At 51.1% G+C, this 19,251-nt stretch overlaps 1 protein-coding gene across 2 annotated transcripts in view; it reads left to right on the top strand.

Moving 5' to 3' along the window:
• The window catches only part of PRDM16 (PR/SET domain 16), a gene marked incomplete at both ends in the record, with an annotated part of 286,316 nt that extends 274,975 nt beyond the window's left edge, over positions 1–11,341 (top strand). The window contains 5 exons of one of the 2 annotated variants that reach the window (XM_084274611.1): positions 5,423–5,592; positions 6,357–6,531; positions 7,728–7,958; positions 8,916–9,090; positions 11,264–11,341. In XM_084274611.1, the coding sequence (XP_084130737.1) occupies positions 5,423–5,592; positions 6,357–6,531; positions 7,728–7,958; positions 8,916–9,090; positions 11,264–11,341 (829 nt within the window). Of the gene's footprint in view, positions 1–5,422; positions 5,593–6,356; positions 6,532–7,727; positions 7,959–8,915; positions 9,091–11,206 lie in introns of both variants that reach the window. The other variant, XM_084274610.1, reaches the window with a different exon arrangement.
• Between the last annotated feature and the right edge of the window lie 7,910 nt (positions 11,342–19,251).

Genomic DNA, 19,251 nt, shown 5'->3' with positions numbered 1-19,251 from the left:
TTGAAGGGCTTGCCAGCAACTTAACTGCTGGGTCTAGCTACATTTTTTTTCCCTTTCCTTAATGCATATCAGAGGTGCCTGGAGCAGGGGATCAAAAAAACAAAGGAGAAGAAAAGCACCCTGATGCATCTGCTTTAAAACCCCAGTTAGGGAAATCACAAAGTTTAAGAAGAGGGGGTGGAATACATACTCTTTTCCACGTGTCTGGCTGGGTGTGGAAGGCTGATTCCCTGCTGGTTGTGGTCAAGGTGATGGGATTGTGACCCGTGGCTGTGCAGAGGGCAGGGTGCCCTGCTGCCTGTCTCCTGCGGCCAGCATCCTGCTCACAGGCGCTCAGAGGGGACAGTCCCCTCTCAGCAGCTCTTTGGCACTTGAATAAAACCCACGGGGCACTATGTAAAACTCTGTGTGTATGTGTCCAGGTATGTAGGAGCATTTCTCATGGAAAACCAAGCAGGAATTTTTCCCCCCAGAATTTTCTCTTAGTGCTTTGCAGTCAGCTCCAAAAAATGTCAGCAAAACCCATGCTTTTTGGTTGATTTCTCATTAGTATAGGTACATAAATGAGCAAAACAGAATGAGTGATGGATTGAGAGCTCACTGACAGTCGAGCATTGTGTTTTCCATAATGCAAGTCAGTGTTTTGTGCGTTGTCAAACAGCAACAATCCCAACAGTTTGGGGTTTGGTGGCTAATATCATGGCATTTCCATACGCAGTCATAGGCTCACAACAAAGCTAATGTGGTAGTTGGTATATAAAGAGAAATGCAAACAAATTTATGAGCAGCAAAAGGCTGTGTGGTCAAATGCATCAGATCTTTATGCTCAGTTTAACTTAAGGACCTACCCTCTCCCACACTGTAATCCCTGCGATGTACTGAGGCCATTTTATTTTCCTCAGAGAGTTGTACAGAATTTGGAGTGTAGACATTAGGTAAATTAGATGGTTTTTTTCTTTTTAAAAAAAAAGCCCCTCTCTAAAGCAGACATGTATTTTGGAACCATTCCCCCCTCCTCTGATTTTCTCAGTTACGTTACTTGATACGCCCTGAATGAACACTGTGTGTTCACTGTGCACCCCTGGCTGACTGAAACGCTCACTCCCGATTCTTCAGAGGTTGTTAGTTCAGTTTTCTTCCAAAAAAGGAGACTTGCAACTTAACAAAGGTTAGGAAAATAAAGATTTATTTGATCTGGTCTTCTCCCAGAAAATGGCCCGTGTGGGGTTTTTTTTGTACTAGAGGTTTGACTTCTGGACAATGTTGCATTATAATGGCACCCCTGAGAGTTAGGGCGACGTTTACAGAGCAGCTTAATTATCATCGATTTTCTTTTGCTCTCAGAGAACTGAGATTTCCAACTTCTGCAGCAGTAACTTGTTTCTAAGCGCTGGCTTCACACAGGTACCAGGAGGCTGCGTTACCGATGCCTTGTGTATAACTTCTCTTTGATTGCCTAGTGGTTTTTCTTTTGACTCTCTCACTGTTCCATATTCACCCAGATATGAATTAAAGTGTTCTTACAGCTGGCACTAACTGACCAAACATCCAATTGTAGGTCAGGGTGCAGGTAGAAAGAAAACAAGGTGCTGTGGGTGTGATTTGGGTTGGGCATGGGTGGGTGATGTGGTTTTTGCCAAGTCACTTAAAATCCGAGGCTCCTCACTATGTGTAAAGTAGGAGTTAATAGCACATAAGGAGGAGAATTAATTCTTTGTGTGAAGAGGAAGTGCTGCGTTTTTTGAGTGTTAAGAAATACCTGGTGATGCAGTTTGCTCTCTAAAAATCCCCTGCTTGGGAAAGGCTGGAAGACACCGTGCTGCACAGTGACATTCCATGTACTGCATCCCTTGCTTCTTTCCACACTGACTCTAAAACGTGTTCCCTACCCCTGGCAGAGAGGTCTGTCTGACCTCACTGCTTCTTTCAGAGTAATGCAAAATAAGTTGGGCTTGTAAAATCCTGATGGACTTCCCTGGAAACCCAGGCCCTAAGGAATAGGACTTGGTTGTTATTCAGAGATGACAAATCCCAGAAGAGGCAGTTTGGAGTGATGCTCTTGTGCTTGGAGCACATGAACTGTAGTGTAGTCCTGGGTTCACTTCTTAGCCTTGTTTTCATTCTCTGGAACCCCAGAACAACTTACACTGTGTAGAACCTGGGCTGAGAACAACCAAAAGCTGTTTGATTTAGCAAGACTTTATTTTCTTCTTCCGAATGCCCATTCCCTCCAGGATGCCATCTAATTGACTCTGGAATTACAGCCCATCCTGAAGCAGGGCCTGGCTGGCTGTGATTCCCCTATAAAGATGTGCTTCCTGACGTCTGGTTTGAATTTGGTTCTCTCTAATTTCCTTTCAGGCCCCTGTGTCCTGTTATCTGTGTTAAGCTCAAACTAACAACTCAAACAGGGCTCCCATGCCAGTCAGGGTTGCAGGCAGTCAGTGAAGTCTCTCCTTTCCCCTTGTCCTGCTTTAAAGTGCAGCCTAAACTCATCCCTGCTACAAATGCACTTAGGATCAGGGAGTCCCTGGGAGGAAGAGCGGCTGTCCCTGTGTTTCCTGCTGTCTTTCCAGCTCAGGTGGAGCATCACACCAGTATAAAGCTTTGCCAGTGCTGGTGAAACTGCCTGACACGCATTCCCCAGCACTCCTATCAGAAGGGTTACCAGGCTGCTGTGGCTTTACTGCCATGAGCTCAGCAACTCCTTCCTACCTCACCAGGTTCACTGTGGGTTTGCCAGCTGTGTTACAGGAGGCATCTGAGCTCTGAGGATCTCCTGTCCTTCCTCAGGCTCGCTCAGAGCTGTCCTCCACTCCCACAGTGTATTTTAGCCCGTTGCTGTGTTACTTTAAACTGATAAGGAAGAAACCTCACTACCATTTTGTCAGCGTGTTTACAAAGCAAATACTGCTCCTTTGGAGTTTTATTCTTCTCCTGCCTCTGTGTTCACCTCTTCCCTGAATTTAAGCTGGTTCCTCCGTCTGGGTCATTTATTTAGATTAAAACCAGCAGAGATCCAAGTACAGACCCCTCAGGGACCACAAATAATGCTGTACAGCTCCCTTGTCCCTTGGCTTGCAGACATCAGCTATTGCTCCTCTCCAATGCCCCTCTGGTTCCTATTTTTTTAACAAGCTCTTTGTCCTTTCCCTGTACCCTAACCTGCGCCCACATAGCTCATAGTCAGAGCAGGGACCTGTCAAAGGGAACTTTTCAAAGACTTCCTGAGTATCTGAATAAATTGGTGTTGGGGGGGGGGGTGGAAGGGGGGGCAGATGGGTCTTGCCTTGTGCATGGAAGCTCTGCCTTTGAACTGCCCCAGTGAGTAATGGAGACCAGACCCAGCGTGGGTGCCCGGGGCACCCGGAGCCCCGATGCTGCTGTTGTGCCAGGGACGAGGCAAACAGAGAGGAGAGCTGGGCTCAGAGGGATGTAGGGCTGGTGGGGACAGGCTGGGAGGGCAGATCTTGAGCATCAGCAGAGGCAAGGAGGGGGCCAATGGTGAAGTACCAGTGGAACTGAGCCAGGCACAACTGCTGGGGACAGTTCTGTGGAGTCACAGGGGTGTTGGGGTGTTTTAGGCACCCTTTTGGTGTTTCAGTTTACTCACATGCTGAGCAGAAGCCCAACAGCTCCCTGAATCGGAGTCACTGGCTGCTGGCAGATAGGAGGAGAATCAGAGCTGGAAACCTGTGTGTTCAGCTCTCAGCACAGTTCTTGCTGATGGTCAAACACTGTCCTGTATCCTGGGGTTGCTCAGTACTTGTTTGTCAGAAAAATGAAAAACTTTTGAGGGCTGAGAAAACACTGATTTAAAAAGAGATTTTTTTTTCTTTCTTCCAAGGTCAATCGTAACACAGGTTCATTATTTGAAATATCTTTATTCTTCTGGGCCATTTACCAGTAGGAAATTGAGAGGCAGACATGGAATCCATAAACATCCAGCGAGGGAGAGTGTTTCCCAAACACATCTCTGCTGTTTCCAAAAATAATACCAATTTATTTTTAGAGCCCATGTAAACCCCACAGCTGTAGCACATCTGGAAATGGTGTCTGTGCTTCACAGCATAGATTTTTACACCCCCATTTGAGCCTGTTGTGGTTGTAGGAAATAATACTATGACATTAGTGTTGAGGCAAGTCCTGTTCCATGCACGGATAAGTAAGTGCTGTGTGCCCTCCTCACCTAACCAACTAACAGCATCCCTAAGTGAGGACAAGCATCCTGCCATCCATATGCCTTACCAGACAGCAGCCCAGCTCACTGGGGTGAATTTTGCTTGCTGTTGCAGAGCAGTTCTGCTAAAGTAAGGGGTTTGTTCTGGGCTTAGTGGGGCTTAGGAGGAGGTTTTGTGTCGTCCCATAAGTGTACAGGATTTGCAAAGGTCTGTGGAGGAGGAAGGATTCTGCTTTCCAGGGCTTTGGGAAGTGGAGCCGTGAGGAAAGCAGCTTTGTCGTGGTACAAATGACGTATTTAAGGGGAGATCTAATGCGGGATTCAGGCGGATTCAGAGAGGAACGAGATTTTCCGCAGCTCCAGTGCCCAAACTGCGGCTCGAAGCTGCCCTCTTCAGTACACGGGCTGCCTCCTCAGCCGGGGGCTGAGCCAAGCCTTGCTTCTCTTTGGGGCATCTCAGTCCGGGCAGCCCCGGACAAGCTCCCAGCGCATCTCCCGAGATGCTGCCGAGGTTCCTTCCAAAGCAGGAGCATCTCTGCTCTCTGCAGTTGCCCTGAACCTCCTTACATCACGCATTTGGTTTTCATCATTAACTAGATACTACCTAGGAGTAAATCTCACCCTGTTTGGAACCTGCAGTGCATTTCTTGGGAGCTATTGTACTATAGTAATACCCATAATTACCTTTAAAGGCACACTGTCCTGCCTGCACCGTGATTCCCACAAGGAATTCCACAGACAAAGCAGGAGCTTTCTGTACATCCAGATAACCACGTCGTGTAGGGATGTGCTAGCTCGTGTAGGGATGTGCTAGCTCATGTAGGGATGTGCTAGCTAGTGATGGGTTTGCACATTGAAGCTCCCTTTTTTCTTCTCCTTCTGTCTTCTCCTTCCTCCCTCCACAGCCTTATTTCACCTACAAAACAAGATGGGTGGAAGGAATAAATTCACCTTTCTTATTTTTACGTCCATGTGCAGAAAAGTAATTATTTAGTTTGAAGTTCTTATTTGTTTGGAGGGCTCGCTTCTTAATTAATCCTAATCCTCTCTTTGTGCTCCTTGAATAACAATAATATCAGATTTGTCTGGAGTGATTAATGCCTCGTGCTTCCCAGGTCCTTGGCTGTGTAAAGATTTATAGACCAACATTTTCTGGTTTTCTGATAGTCAGATTTTTCTTTTCCTTCCCCCCACCCCCCCCTCCTCACGTTGCACTCTTTGGCATTTGCTTCTATTTTTCAGGTGTAAATACTGTGACAGGTCATTCAGCATTTCCTCCAACCTCCAGCGGCACGTCCGGAACATCCATAACAAGGAGAAGCCATTCAAATGTCACCTGTGTAACCGATGCTTCGGGCAGCAGACCAACCTGGACCGACACCTGAAGAAACACGAACACGAGAACGTTCCAGGTAGGCAGGGGCAAAGCTGTGAGCTCCTGGGGGGAGAAGACACCATGGTTGTGTCTCTCTGGTCTCCTCAGGGAGCTGTGATGGGAAGTACTGTTTCTTGAGGCTAAATATCAGGTAGCAAAATCCAAACAGCCGCGCCTGCTGCTCCAGGGATGGTTTATCCACCATGCTTATGCACAGGGCTTGGCTCTGCTAGGTGTTACTGCCACAGGCCCTCCTCCAGCCCATAAAACAGCCATCGTGCTGCTGACTTCCCAAGGACTCTGGCCAGGAGCATGGCCTCCCTTGCCTAGATAACAATCTCCTGCTGGGCTGCTGATGTGGCTGTTCAGGCTCTACCAAGGGTTTTCACCCTGCAGCGCAGCGTTCGTAGGTATGTGTGAGCTTCCAGAAGATAAACAGACTTTGCCTTAAGATAAAAACTCAAGGAATAAGTTCCTGTGCTGAAGCCAGCTAAATGGTTTCCCAGCCTAAGATCAAAAATGTATATGGAAAAGTTATGGGCAGACAGCTACGCAGTGGTTCATGGTTCTTAAGTTGTGTACACTGCCTGTAGATGCTGAGCATCACCTATGTGTCTCTGTGCAGTTGGAGCCTGGAAAACATGAGCTCCCTTTGGCAGCTTTGGCTTAATGCTTAAGTTGGCTTAAACCCTCAATGCACAGCCAGAGGATCGACCTTCCTCCTTTATTTTTCCTCTAGATAACACCTTTGCCGAGATCTGATTGTTTCTCCTGTTCTCTTTTCTTGTCTCTCCCTCTCAGTGAGCCAGCACTCTGGAGTCATTACAAACCACCTTGGGACCAGTGCCTCCTCCCCAAACTCGGAGTCAGACAACCATGCACTTTTAGATGAAAAAGAGGATGCGTATTTCTCTGAAATCAGAAATTTTATTGCAAATAGTGAGATGAATCAAGCATCAACTTTAGCAGATAAAAGGTAGAGGAGCAAGTCAAACTGCCTGGTGACGTGTATTGCTAACGCGGTTGAGAGGCCAGCCAGCCTCTGCCCTGCAGCAGCCCGTTTAAAACACTCAGAGGGGGATGTAGGGGTTTGGAAGGGCTCTGAGCCCAGTGTTAAGTCTTTCCCAAGAGTGACCTGGGTTAGGAGGGCTGACACGAGGGCCACAGACAGCTGGAGACCGGTGGGGAGCAAGTGGTGGAGCACGTTTTGAGACGTGGTGCTAGGAGCAGGTAGGCTGGTGCTGCGGCTGGCTCCTCCACAGCGGCTGTGAGCAAACACAGCTCCTTCTCTAGATAAAAATGCAGCTATGGAGCTGTTACCTTGTGCCATCACGGTCAGAGAGCACTGATTGAGGGAACTGGAGGCACCTCTCTTCTAGTCTGTAAGTTCCTTTCCGATCTGTCCGTATCACGAGCCTTACTCCACCTGCTGCTGTCCTGTGGTCACACGTAGCTACTTAGTGCCAGTACTGAGGTTTAGATCTGGGGTGTAAGTATGAGAAATCCACATCACGATGTAAATCCATGTGAAGAACAGTGAGGAGGATGCAACGTGCTGATGTGACATTCCTGGTGAAGATGCTAATCTTCCTTCATGTCACTTGGTGGCATCCTCCTGGGTTCTGAGTCCATAGCGCTGCTGATCCCACTCCTGTTCTCTCAGCATAATTAAAAGCTGCTGATTTCTGGAGTCAGCTAGGTGCCTACAGGCACAGGTACCAGAAGTAAGGGGGGGGATTTGGGCTGGCTGTTGGGTTACACTGCGAGGTTTCCTCCTCCTGCTTGCTCAAAGGGAGATGGTAGAGGGCAGCAGCACGGAGGAGGAGAAAGCAGCTTCTCCTGTGGATGTGGTGTTTTTAAGATGAGGAAAACTGTCATTTACATCCAGACTAGACCAGCTTCTACTTTGAAGAGCATTGGTATATACTTGACATGATTATTAGCCTGTAAGACACTGAAGGCTGATTTCTAAATGCCCAAAATAGGTCAGTTTTCCCTTTCCTTGCAGTTTAATAATAGGTATAGGTACTGAAATGTGTCATATGTGTGTATAGAGCTCTCAGCCTTGTGTGGCAGGGCCAGGACAGACTTCCAGACTTACACATTTGGCTTTTTTTTTCTTTTTTTCTTTTTCTTTTCTTTCTTCTTTTCCCTCTTGACCAAATCTTTCAGGCCAGAAATCCAGGATATCGATGGCAATTCCCAGTGCCATGGATTAGCAAACGAGAAAACAGAAGATGTGGATGATGAAGATGAAGAACTGGAAGAGGAAGATGACGACAGCCTGACAGGGAAGTCACAGGATGAAACGGTATCACCCACCGCAGAGCCCCGAGGAGCCTTTGAGGATGAAGAAGATGAAGAGCCCACATCTCTCACCATGAGCTTTGACCACACCCGAAGGTGAGGTGGGCCATGCCCTTTGGGAAGTGTGACAGGGCTCAGGCTTCTGAGCCTCAGGCTTCTGAGCCCTGTCCGTGGGAGATTTGTGAGTGCTGTGGTTTTATTTCTCGAGCCATGTGTCATACCTCCTGTTTGATTTGAGCATCCACCTGAGAGATTCCATTTTCACCACGGTGGGGGACACGAAACAAGTGGACTGCAAGGAGACTCTGTGGTTAGGTGTATAGCTGGGACTTGAGGCGTTCCTATCAGTGTGCCCGACACAGACAGCAGCATGGTCAGGGCACCCAGCCCAGTGGGTAACGTGTTTCTCCTTAAACCCTGCTCAGGGCAAAGGAAGAGGCACACATAAAGCAGTCCCTTTGTGCTGCGCTGCCCCATTTAGTTGTAGCAAAACTCTTCAAGCAGAGTTCTCAGAGCTCTGGGAAAAAGTGATGCTTTTTTCTTTCCAAAGCCAGGCCACGTCTAGTCACCTTTCAAACAATGGGTCATTGCACACAGCAGAGGCTGAGCTCGCCTTTTGCCTCAGTTTCCCTGTTATGGGTACTGTAGCAAATGTCCTGTGATGCAAATATCTGACTTGATTCCTGCACATCACCTTTTTCACTGCAACTCAAAGAAGGCACAGCAGTGCTTGTGCCTAGGGTCTGACATGCCAGGGAGCAGACAGCAATTGGACACCTCCCCACAGAAGCCCAAAGCAAACCGTGCTGAGGCTGGCAGGGACATCTCCAGCACTCTCACTCCTTGGTGCATAGTCATGCTCTCCACTTTTTCTTTGCTCCTCAACGTGTTGTGTCGTCCCCGTGTTTGTCGTCTGCCAGTTCACGCATGTGGCTTGTGAGACCCCGTGGTATGTGCATGCAGGCACTGGGCGAGCACCACGCACATGGGCTAGATGTGAACGGTGGGATGAGCTAACAACAGGTCAACCCCTTCCCCTGGTCATTGGTACAGGTGTATTGAGGAGGACGAAGCCGGCTTGTTAGATTTGGAGCAGATGCCGAATTTTGGGAAGGGGCTGGATCTTCGCAAAGCAGCCGAGGAAGCGTTTGAAGTTAAAGATGTGTTTAATTCCACCTTAGACTCTGAGGCAATAAAACAGACTCTGTACAGGCAGGCTAAAAACCAGGTAGGTACATGACAGAACATTTCACCTAGCTCGCCGCCAGCACGTACAGTAGGATTAGCAAGCAGCTGACCCCTGTAGCTGAGGCCTCTTTGCCCTCCCAGTGAGCAGGAATCCCACCTGCAGCATGGGAATCGTGTGTGCACCGTGTCGTGTCGCAGCTGAGCTGAGATGGAGGAGAAATGGAGTGGGAATCAGCTTTAGGTCACCAGATCAATCTGTCACTTAGCCTGTGCTGTGAGAACACGTTTATATAGAAGGGTAGAGGCATCTGTCTGTTTTTATCTGTCTGCATAAATGTTTTTATGCCTGTTATGTATTTATTTATTCTTTGGGACGGGTCTGCAGCTGGTGTACGCTGAGCAACTTGGGGTCTGGTCTGCAGTAATAACCTATCCTTGGGCTTGGTGAGAAAGGAGTAGTATTGCCAGGACTTGGGGTCTGATGAGGCTGGAGGAGTTCCTCCTTTATCTCCCTGATCTACAAAAGCAAAACCTAAACTGGAAATCTGCCTTCTGAGCTAGACCAGTCCCACCAAGAAACCTCAAAATGGTATCTGGGCACCCATGGGAGCCTGGAGAGGAACCTGGAGGTGTGTGGCAGATCCTTTTGTGCTTGATGCTTTTTCATTAAACCACAATACCTGGGTGTAATCTTGTGAAGTTCATAGCTTGATTCCTGCAGAAGGATTACCACAGAAGAGCTGTTGGGCAAAATGACATCACCAGACTGGTTGGGAGAGAACGTACTGGTCCCTTCAGGGCATGAGTACAGCTCATTGCCCTTCAGGAAGCAGAATTTGTCCTGAAATCTGTTTTAAGTGTCCAAAGCAGCAGCACAATGCAGTCACCAGGCAGAACGTGGGGCTTGATTTGTCATCATCCCAAAACCTGTGAAATTGTTGTGTCCCCCCTCCTAGAAGGTGGTAGTTCTGCAGCTGGGGAGGCACTGCTTGCAGATCAAAGGACATGGCTTTCTCTGGGTGAAACCAATCCAAACTCTGTGCCTGACTCCTGTTATTAATATGCCCAATATTAAGTGTCCTGCTTCGGAGCAGCTTGCCCACAGAGTTTGTACTCCACCCCTAGGTCTGGCCCATGCTTGCGTGGGGATATGTTGGGGTTTGAACCCATGTTACAGCACATGAGCTGTAGGGCTGGTTACACTTCAGTCACCATAACTAGCTGAAATAACTCAAACCATCACCCGTGCTGGGGAGGCAACAGCAAAACCCCGTGTGGGTGAGCGGCACAGCACGCCTCTTCTGAGCAGATGTAGCAGCATACCCGGCCTAAGAGGACAAAGCTGGAGCAATCTAGCACAGCCCCAGAACAGGAGTGTGTTGACAAGTAGATCTGGGTCTCGGCTTGTAGGAGGAGAGGCTGGAGCAGGGTGAGTGGTTAGTATTGTCACCGTTACAGCCGCACTGCTGAGGGTCCTGCTCTGCTGAGCCTGGTACCCGTGTCCCAGGTCATGCCTGGTCAGTGTGAAGGAGAGGGCTGCGAAGCCACAGCATCCATCCTACCAGCTGAGGTAGACTATGGGAGGGTGGGCACCACATCCCCCTGTTCCAGATTGCAGGGGGCTCATGGGGGCTTTCCCCTCAGTAAGGTCAACAGGGAGCTTATGCTGAGTGCTGTCAGAGTGCTCAGCGAGCTGCCCCTCGGGTTACCACTGGTGTGGTGGCTTTACACCCTTTCTGTGGTGTGCAACCAGGCCCTTCTCTCCCCAGGCCACTTGCTTGCCTCTGGGTGTACTCTTTTAAGAGCAGAACAGGGCGACTGGCAGTGTGTGGTGTGGCTGCTTCCCTGGCAAGCAGAGCCTAGGACAGGGCTGCGCCTCTGTGACCCCGTGCGGAGCCGGCACGGAACAGACTCTGGCCCTGTAAAAGCCAATGGGAACAATGGCCTCTCCTGATTGACCCTACAGCTGCCTGTAAGCTCTGCAGCAGGTTGGGGTGGTCAGAGTGATGAGCATTATCCTGGTGACCTAAAAGCCAGAGGGTGCTTCTAAACCATTCCCTCTGTGGTTAGGTGATGCTGTGCTTACACACGGCTTACCACAGCCCGTCCCACGCGTGTATTCACACGTGTCTCTGCATTGCTCTTCTCTCCTCCAGGCTTATGCAATGATGCTGTCCCTGTCTGAGAACGCTCCCCTCCACACGTCCTCCCAGAACTCGCTGGGTGCTTGGTTGGACATGGCAGGAGCAGCTTCAGAGTCGGGGACCTTTAACCCCATCAACCACCTCTGAGAGGTCACCAAGGCACTGGCCAGAGTCCAAGCGAGGAGGCGGTGGTGCTGCAATTATCCTAGCAAAAAAATCCTAGCAAGCAGAAGATGGATGAGAGGGCCTCAGGGAGTCGTCTGGACTTTTGGCTGAGAAGGAAACCTGTTGCATCCGACCTGCGAGTCCTGCGTTTGTACCTGTCCAGAGTTTTCATTTCTAGTTTATCAGACAGAACGAGCCTCTCCGAAACTGGATAACCCTGAAGCAGCCCTGGGACTTCACAGGCTGTAGGAATAGCACGAGCAAGACACGAATTGCAACGGTGCAATCCAACCATTGGCCCCTCTCACAGTACAAACCCGTCTCGCTGAGCCAGTGACGCCTGTGTGGAGCGACAGCTCAGCACCACTCGGTAGCACATCCTTCCAGTCCCACTGAGCAGGGAAGCACTAAGGAAAGAGCCAGGTCTGACCTGTCCCTGGTGCAATTCTGACACAGGCACTGGAGTTATACCAGGGAAGGGTAAATTCGACCCCTTTAATTGACCCCCCCCAAAAAGAATTTGAAATTCCATGCTCCCCCAGAAATGTCATCCCATCCTTTGATCCCAGCAAAAGGTGGCAGCGTGGGGCAGAGGCTCAGCCACATCACCTGCAGTACTGGCACGCTGTATCCATCTCCCAGGGAAGAAACCTTCAGCCTGGAGCGCTGTGGAGGTTGGGGCCGTGGGTGTGATTCCTACTGCCCTGTGTGCCCTCCTGCCTGCGCTGCAGGGCTGAAGAGAGCTTTCTTCACCGCTGGTACTGGCAAGCCCAAGCTGCAGTGGAGACTTGGAGCATGTGGATTGTTCCAGAAAAAGCTGGGGAGAGAGGAGATGGCACCGAGCCTGCACCAGCCTGCGTGCCCTGCCGCTGAGCTCCTCCAAATGCTTGGACTTTCCGTGCAGGGAGAGGTGCTGGCGTGTGTGACAGCAGGTGCAGGTGACACATCTCCTGATGCATCTCCCAGGGTGGCTCTTCTAGAGTGACATCCTGGCAGTGTTGGTAGCATCCAGGGAGAATGACAGGAAGTTCTGTCCCGTGGAGTTGTCTGGGTGTGCTGGATGGGCGCCGATGCCTCACACGCTGCTCTTTGGCCTGGAATTTCAGTAGAAGGATTAGAATTTCCTTGCTGCAGCAACCTCAGGGGTACAACCCTCCATTCACACACACAGCCAAGGACCGAATTGTCTCTCTGACTCTAAAATTGCTGGCAGGTATTTTACCCATCGCTTTAAAGTCCCACCTTCTCTGGCACTCAGCAGCCTCCAGAAGTACGGCGACGTTGCGGGTACAGTGTGCCATCACAGCAGCGGTGCTGCAGGGAAAGCTGAACTACAGGGAAACACCCAGGCCTGGCAGAGGGTGACATCAGCTGCACAAGTGTGGGACGCATGTCCTGAGATGCTGAACTACTGCATCTAATGGTTAGAAATGCTGAGGACTGGATGGCCACCACGTGAAGGGATGTGGCTCTGCATCTCACCTGTTGCGGTGCTGCATCAGCATCCCGCTGGGAGCAGGGAGGTGCCTGGCTGTGTGCAGATCCCACAGCCTGGGAAGTCATGGGGAACTCCTCCCGTCAATTCCAGCGTGTTTTAGTGCTGGGTGTGCTTCCAGTACGTGTGGCATCGAGTAACAGCTGCATGTGGAGTGATTTCAGAGCAGCAGCCTGCAGTGGGACTTGTCTGTGCACACTTGAGGTCTGGAGCCCCTCTTGGTGCGGGAGGGAGCGGCCAGAGGCTTCTGTGCCAGTCTGGTGTGGGAAACATTGGCCAAGCCTCATCCCAGCCTGCTAAAACAAAGCAAACAGCTCCTCAAACAAAGCAGAGGTGTGTTACCATGGAATCTTTGCCATTCACCCTGTGCACCCCAGAGCACTCAGCCAGCTGGGAGCCTCAGACAGTCCAAGGAGGAAGCGCCTCGGGGAGCATCAGGACAGGAGGTCAATGGGCAGCATCAGCCTGTTTTCCTAGAAAATTTACCCTTCCTTTTCGGTTTTTATGCCAACACCCTGTGAAAGTGCCCAAGGCTCGGAGACCAACAGTCAGCGTAACCCCAACTGCGTCATTTATTTGCACAAAGCTCTTGGGTAACCAGAGCCCAGGAACTGACGATGTCAAAAGCACCCAGGCTCTGCGACGGAGACGGGACGGGCCCGTCCCAGCACATCTGCCTCTGCTGCTGCTGCAGCACAGCCCTGCTTGGCCTTTAAATTATTCCCCCGGGGGCCAACTGAAAATAATAAAAAGAATTGTTTCTGTTCCTGATGGGATTTATTTTAATCTGTACATAACTTGTCATTTGGGGCTAATTCCTTTCTTATTTTATTTCTTCCTTAACAGTATTTTTTGCATTAGATGATCTCATTCTTGTGAAGAAATAATGTTAATATAAGTCTGTAGTGAAGGACCAAAATCGTGTAATTAAGGTTGTGTGGTGTGTGATTGAGAAGCAGGGAGTAGGAAGAGTTTGTCCGTGTGCCAAATGCCCCGTTGGCTCCTGCTCGTCTTGCTGCCCAGTCTCCAGACAATCAGTCCCAGGTTTTGCTGCGTTGGCCTTGACGTGACGGTGCCTCAGACGAGGGGTTCTATTTATTGCCTTGGCTGGTTGGAAAGCAAACGCTGCCTGTACCAGGAGTGAGCAGCCCCTGCCCACGCGCCTTCCACCGAGCACGGCGAGCTGGAGCGAGAGAAGTGCCAGCTCCTGCCCAGGTGCAGCCACGGGGGCTGGAGAGCCGTGTCACCGCACCAGTGAGTGATGCTACCATGCCACATGTCACACCAGCAGCGTCTGCCACCTGCCAGCACTGAGGTGCAGAGCCAGGAGCGGGGGGACACGGAGCAGCTGATGGAGCCGGGAGCCAGCGGGCAACTCTGCTGAGGGGATGCACCATGGGGGTCCGTGCCAGACTCGCCCTCCACTGGAGCAGGGTTGCACACCCGCACCCTGCTCCAGGAAAGCCTCCAGCATGGAAGCCCTGACCTGCAGCCAGTGCCAGCTTTGCTCCCAGCACACACAGAGAGACTTGTCCAGCAAGTGCCAGGGCTGGAGCCCGTTACCACCAGCACGGCCCAGAGCAGCACTCGGTCCCTGTGGGACTGCCTGAGCCCGTGGGTTCCCAGGCCCTGCTCTAGGAGAGCACGGAAACACAGCCCGGCTGTAAGCACAGGGATAGATCGATCTTGGCCTGTTACACCACAACAGCCTGACCTGCTGCTCTGAGCCCTCTAGAATCCATCCGGAGCAGACCATACATCCAAGCATCTTCTCGATGGGGACTGCAGCACCAGCTGCCTTGGGCCAAGATCTGTGTGCAACTAAGTGCCGGCGTGCTCTGCCCCCACCTTCCCTTCATCGCTGAAGCCACCTTCAGAGAGGTCAACATCACACAGCACAGCACAGTGAGGGGCCGCCCTGAGCCAGTCTCCAAAATGGGGGCCAAGTACTGAGAAATGCAGATGTTCTTGTGGGGATCTCTTTGGGGTGTGCGTGGGGTTCCCCTTGGCAGCCCAGCCCCCCTGTCCTGGCGCCGTTTCTTGAGGAGCACAGTTTGCTGGCTGCTCCTACCCAGCCTGAGCTTGCGTGGCCGCTGCGTCCCTCAAGGGCTGTTCCCTGCTCCCCATGGCAGTGAGGGCTCCTGGCACAGCACAGTGCTGCCGGGGGATGGGACCTACAATCCAGCCAGGGATGAAGGACGTTAAAAACAGTGGTTTTGAAATCATTAAATGATTCTTTTTCTTTTCTAATGCCATTTCCTCCCCCTTTTCTCTAGCCAGCATCTCTGTCGTAGGATCTCCCGACTCCTCTAATTTAGCACTGATTACAAGTTTAAATTTCTCCCCAGTTAAATAAACAGAAAGCCTCACTGAATCTCTGTTTATCTCCTGGCTTTCATTCGATTGCACTTGAGACGTGTTGCAGCTCCTAGCAGATGTTTAGTTTGGATGTGTGGTTGCAGACAAAGGCAATCCCTCATTTTGAAGGCTGTTTCTTTCCGAGAGGTGTGCGTGCCAAGGAAGGTCCCACCATCAGGGCTCAGCTGGCTTTCCCAGTGTTGGCAGTGGGAAAGCTCTGGGTGCCCTTGGCTTCGGTTAGACACGGAGCTGCGGTGCTCGGGAGCTGCGGTGCCGGGGCGGTGCAGCGAGCTGTGGGTCACAGTGAGCTGTGGGTCACAGTGAGCTGCCATCAGTCGGAAGGGCAGGGCACTGCTCGAGGTGGGATTGAAGCCAAGAGTGTTTGTGTAGGACCTGCTCATTCGAAGCGTTTTCACACCTCGCAGCCGCGTTGCCACAACAGCACGGAGGCGAGCCGGGGAGAAGCCCCGCGGAGTTCTGTGTAACTGGATAACGGCGACGGCAGCTGCTCAGCAGCTCTGGCTCTTCCTGGCTGTTCAGCACTGCTGAGCGAAGCTGCACCCTTGGAGAAGGGTCTGTGTTCTGTTTGTGTTCCCCCCAAGTGTGACCCTGACACAGTGAGATCTCTGCTGAGCGTGTTAGGAGCTGGAATGGGTCAGAAAAGCCGGAGGTGCAGCACGGCCACTGCAGTGCTGAGCTCACACATGGGCCGGGCTCTCACATAGGATGTGCTGAGCACCCATGGCTCAGCAGGGTTTGGTTTGCTGCTCGGTGTGTGTGGGGTCTGGCTGGGCAGCTCCCACGGGGCTGGGTCCTGCGCGTCACAGTCACAAGGAGATGCACAGGCCTCAGCAGCAAAGCCAAACCCAGTGGGGCTCAGAGGCCAGACACGAGCTGGGTTCACTCAGCCAGGCCAACACGTGTAGCTTGGTCCCCGCCTCGCTTGAAGCAGAGCGGTGGCAGCTCCCCATCTCCCCCTCATCAGCACTTAGCCTTGCGATGGGCGTTCCTGAAATGGGCTTCTTCCCGCTCCACGCGAAGCGTTTCGGAAAAGCACTTGCACAACGACATGAACGACGTGTTCAGACTCTTAAGCATCAAAGCACTGGATTGTGAGCCCCCCCCTCCCTTCCCCCTCTCCCCTCAGCCCACTTCAATCTACTGACTTACATGCGATTTTTTTTACGTGCTGTACTCTGTGTGTGTGTGTGTGTGTGGCGGGGCAGGGGGAAGCACCGGGGTGCAGGAACCTGCCCGCTGAAGGGGCAGGGGAGCGGCGCAGCTCCCGGCAGCGCTGGGAACATCAGGGCAAAACCCTCCGCTCCTAGGCGATGGTCAGTAGTGTGCTCACCAAGCCATGCAACTTTTCCTCTGTAGTGTTGAGTGATACTGTGATGAAAACGTTCCTGAATGATTCCAAGGTTATTTCTCTCTCTCTCTCTCTCTCCTGTCGTTAATTCTTATTACCACTTTGGAGAAAAAAAAAGAAAAAGAAAAAAAAAAGGAAAAAAAAAAAAGAATGAAAAAGAAAAAAAAGGCAGCTTTGATTTCCAAATGTGCAATTCACATGTGAACAAAGTAATTCTGAAAGTAATTCTCAATGTATTATTTTACATTCTCGTTGCTCTCTTCTAAGCAAGAGATGTTTTGCCCTGATGTCATTTCCAGCCTGCAGAAGATGTAATTTAAAACATATATATATTGTGCTTGCAAGAATCATAAATCTGTGCATCCTATGTCATTCCTTTTTCCCATTGTTACAATACAGATATGATTTAGTTTGTTGGGTTTTGTTTATTTTTTTCTTTAGAACTGTATAGTGTTTTTTTTTAAAAATCAATTGTAAATGTCTGGTTTTCATATAATGTTTAAAAAACATTGAGAAAGAGGATGGTGCTTGTTCCATATCATTCTTGATTGTATATTGCTTCTGTTATGTTTATAAGTAAACTGTGCATGACTTGTGTTTAGCAGTCATTATTGTGTCTGTTTGTGAAATTTTTATTAAAAAGAAGAAAATTCAGTAGATGCACTTATTGTATATGTGATTAGAGTGTGCGTCCCAGGCTGGGAGCCTGCAACTGCCCAGGAAGAAGGAAAGAGAAAAAGAAGTGTTGGCAGTTATTAATTAATATGGAATCGCTTTTGTTGGGAGCATAATGAAATAAGAGAGATGATGTGTAGAAAATAATTAAGAAAATTTAAAAAAAAAAAAGAAGCGATTTTACAAATTTCCTTTTGATGCTTGTGATAAAAGAGCAATGTACTTGTGTAGAGAAATTCCTTCCCAACGATGAATAGGACGAGCTGATTTTGAGGTTAATGCTGTAGAATAGGAATGTATACCAAATGTAATCTTTCCAATGCTACAATGAATTTATACATGAGATTGATATGCAATAAACCTGTGTGCTTTTATAAGCAGTGGTCCTGTGAGGTTTTTTTACAACATGCCCCCCCCCCCCCCCCCCACACACACACACAGTGATGCCCAGTGAGTTCCAGTCCCTGAGAGGTGCCTGTAGGAAAGCTGGGAAGAGTTGTTCCCGAGGGAATGGAGTGATAGGGTGAGGGATTTACACTGGAAAAGGGGAGATTTAGGTTGGGTATTAGGAAAAAGTTCTTCAATATGAGTGTATCACTGGCACAGGGTGCCCCAGAGGTGCAATGGAGGCCACATCCCTGGAGACATCCAAGGTCTGGCTGGATGGGGCTCTGAGCAACCTGATCTAGTGATGATGTCCCTGCTCACTGCAGGGTGGGACGAGATGGCCTGTAAAGGTCCCTTCCCACCTTACACACTCTATGAGTCTGATTCTCTGGTTTCACAGCCGTGGGGCCAATTTCCAGGCCTCAGTTTGCAACCCCGGTTGGTGCGGCCGCGCAGCCACACTGTCCTCTGAGGGCTTCAAAAGAGAAAACGATGGGCATCCCTCCCTGCTGCCGAGGTCCAGAAGGATCAGGCAGAGCTCCTGAGCCGTGCCCACATCCCGCTGAAGGGACGTGCCATCCCCACGGGGAAAAGCAGGACGGTGCTGGGGTGAGGGAAGGGCAAGCTACCCGAAACCACCAAGAACATTTCCTCCCAGGAGCTGAGAGCCAGCGACCCCGTCTAGCAACAGCAGTCAGACCTTTCAGCGGGGGCCCTGAGAGCAAAAACGGCCTTGAAAGCAGGGCCTGTGAGCTAACAACCCGCATTACCAAACTGATGAATGGCCTCTGCCTCAAGCAGTCATTCATCGCGGCCAGATGATGGTGTCCTACGTACAGCATAATGGCCCTTCCCTGGCGCTCGCCGTGCTGGATGCTGAGCAGGAGCCCTCTGCTTCCCTGACGGCCGCAGCCTCTCTCCTTATTAGCCCCGGAGGGGAAGGAAGGAATCCATCGGGTAAGAGAGCTCTGATAATAGAGCGATTGTCAGGCCAGCCTCGGAGAGCACAGAACGGGCTCTTTTAAAAGGATGTTGCTGACAAGCGGACTTTGTCATCCGGAAAGTGCTCGAGATTCACCAAGAACCAGCAAGAAAAAGGCTCATTTAGAGGAGGAGCCGGGGGGAGAGTGGGGGGTGGGCGAGAAGGTCAAGGAAAAATCAGTTCCCAGTGAACACGCAGCTCGGGCAGCCGAGAAACCGGCCCGACCCCGGGACCCTCCACCCCGGGGACCCGAGCGAGCGACCCTGGAGCATCCCCCCGGCGTGTGGTGCGCCCAGGGCGGCTGCCTGGCGCTTCCCCTCACTGCTGCAGGGGCGAGGGGCGAGGGCAAGCCCGGAGGGGCCGCAGCACGAAGCCGACGAGCCTGGGCTGCCCGCACGGCCGGCTGACGCTCAGCCCCCGGGGAACACTCCATCACCCAGCGACACGAACTGAACCGGCTCACTCCCGGCCGGGCCGGCCCTGAGCCGCGGCCCCGGCACCCTCCGCTGCGAGAGGGCCGACCCGACCTATCCTGGCCCCTCCCCGGGGCGGTTTCGCTCCCGCCCCCGCTGGGCCGGGCTCCGAAGGGCGCGGGTAGGTGCGGGCGCCGCGGCGGGACTGGGTGC

Source organism: Gallinula chloropus (assembly GCF_964237585.1).
Source record: "Gallinula chloropus genome assembly, chromosome: 23".
Taxonomy (NCBI): Eukaryota; Metazoa; Chordata; class Aves; order Gruiformes; family Rallidae; genus Gallinula; species Gallinula chloropus.
This window is presented reverse-complemented; position numbering and strand designations above follow the sequence as displayed.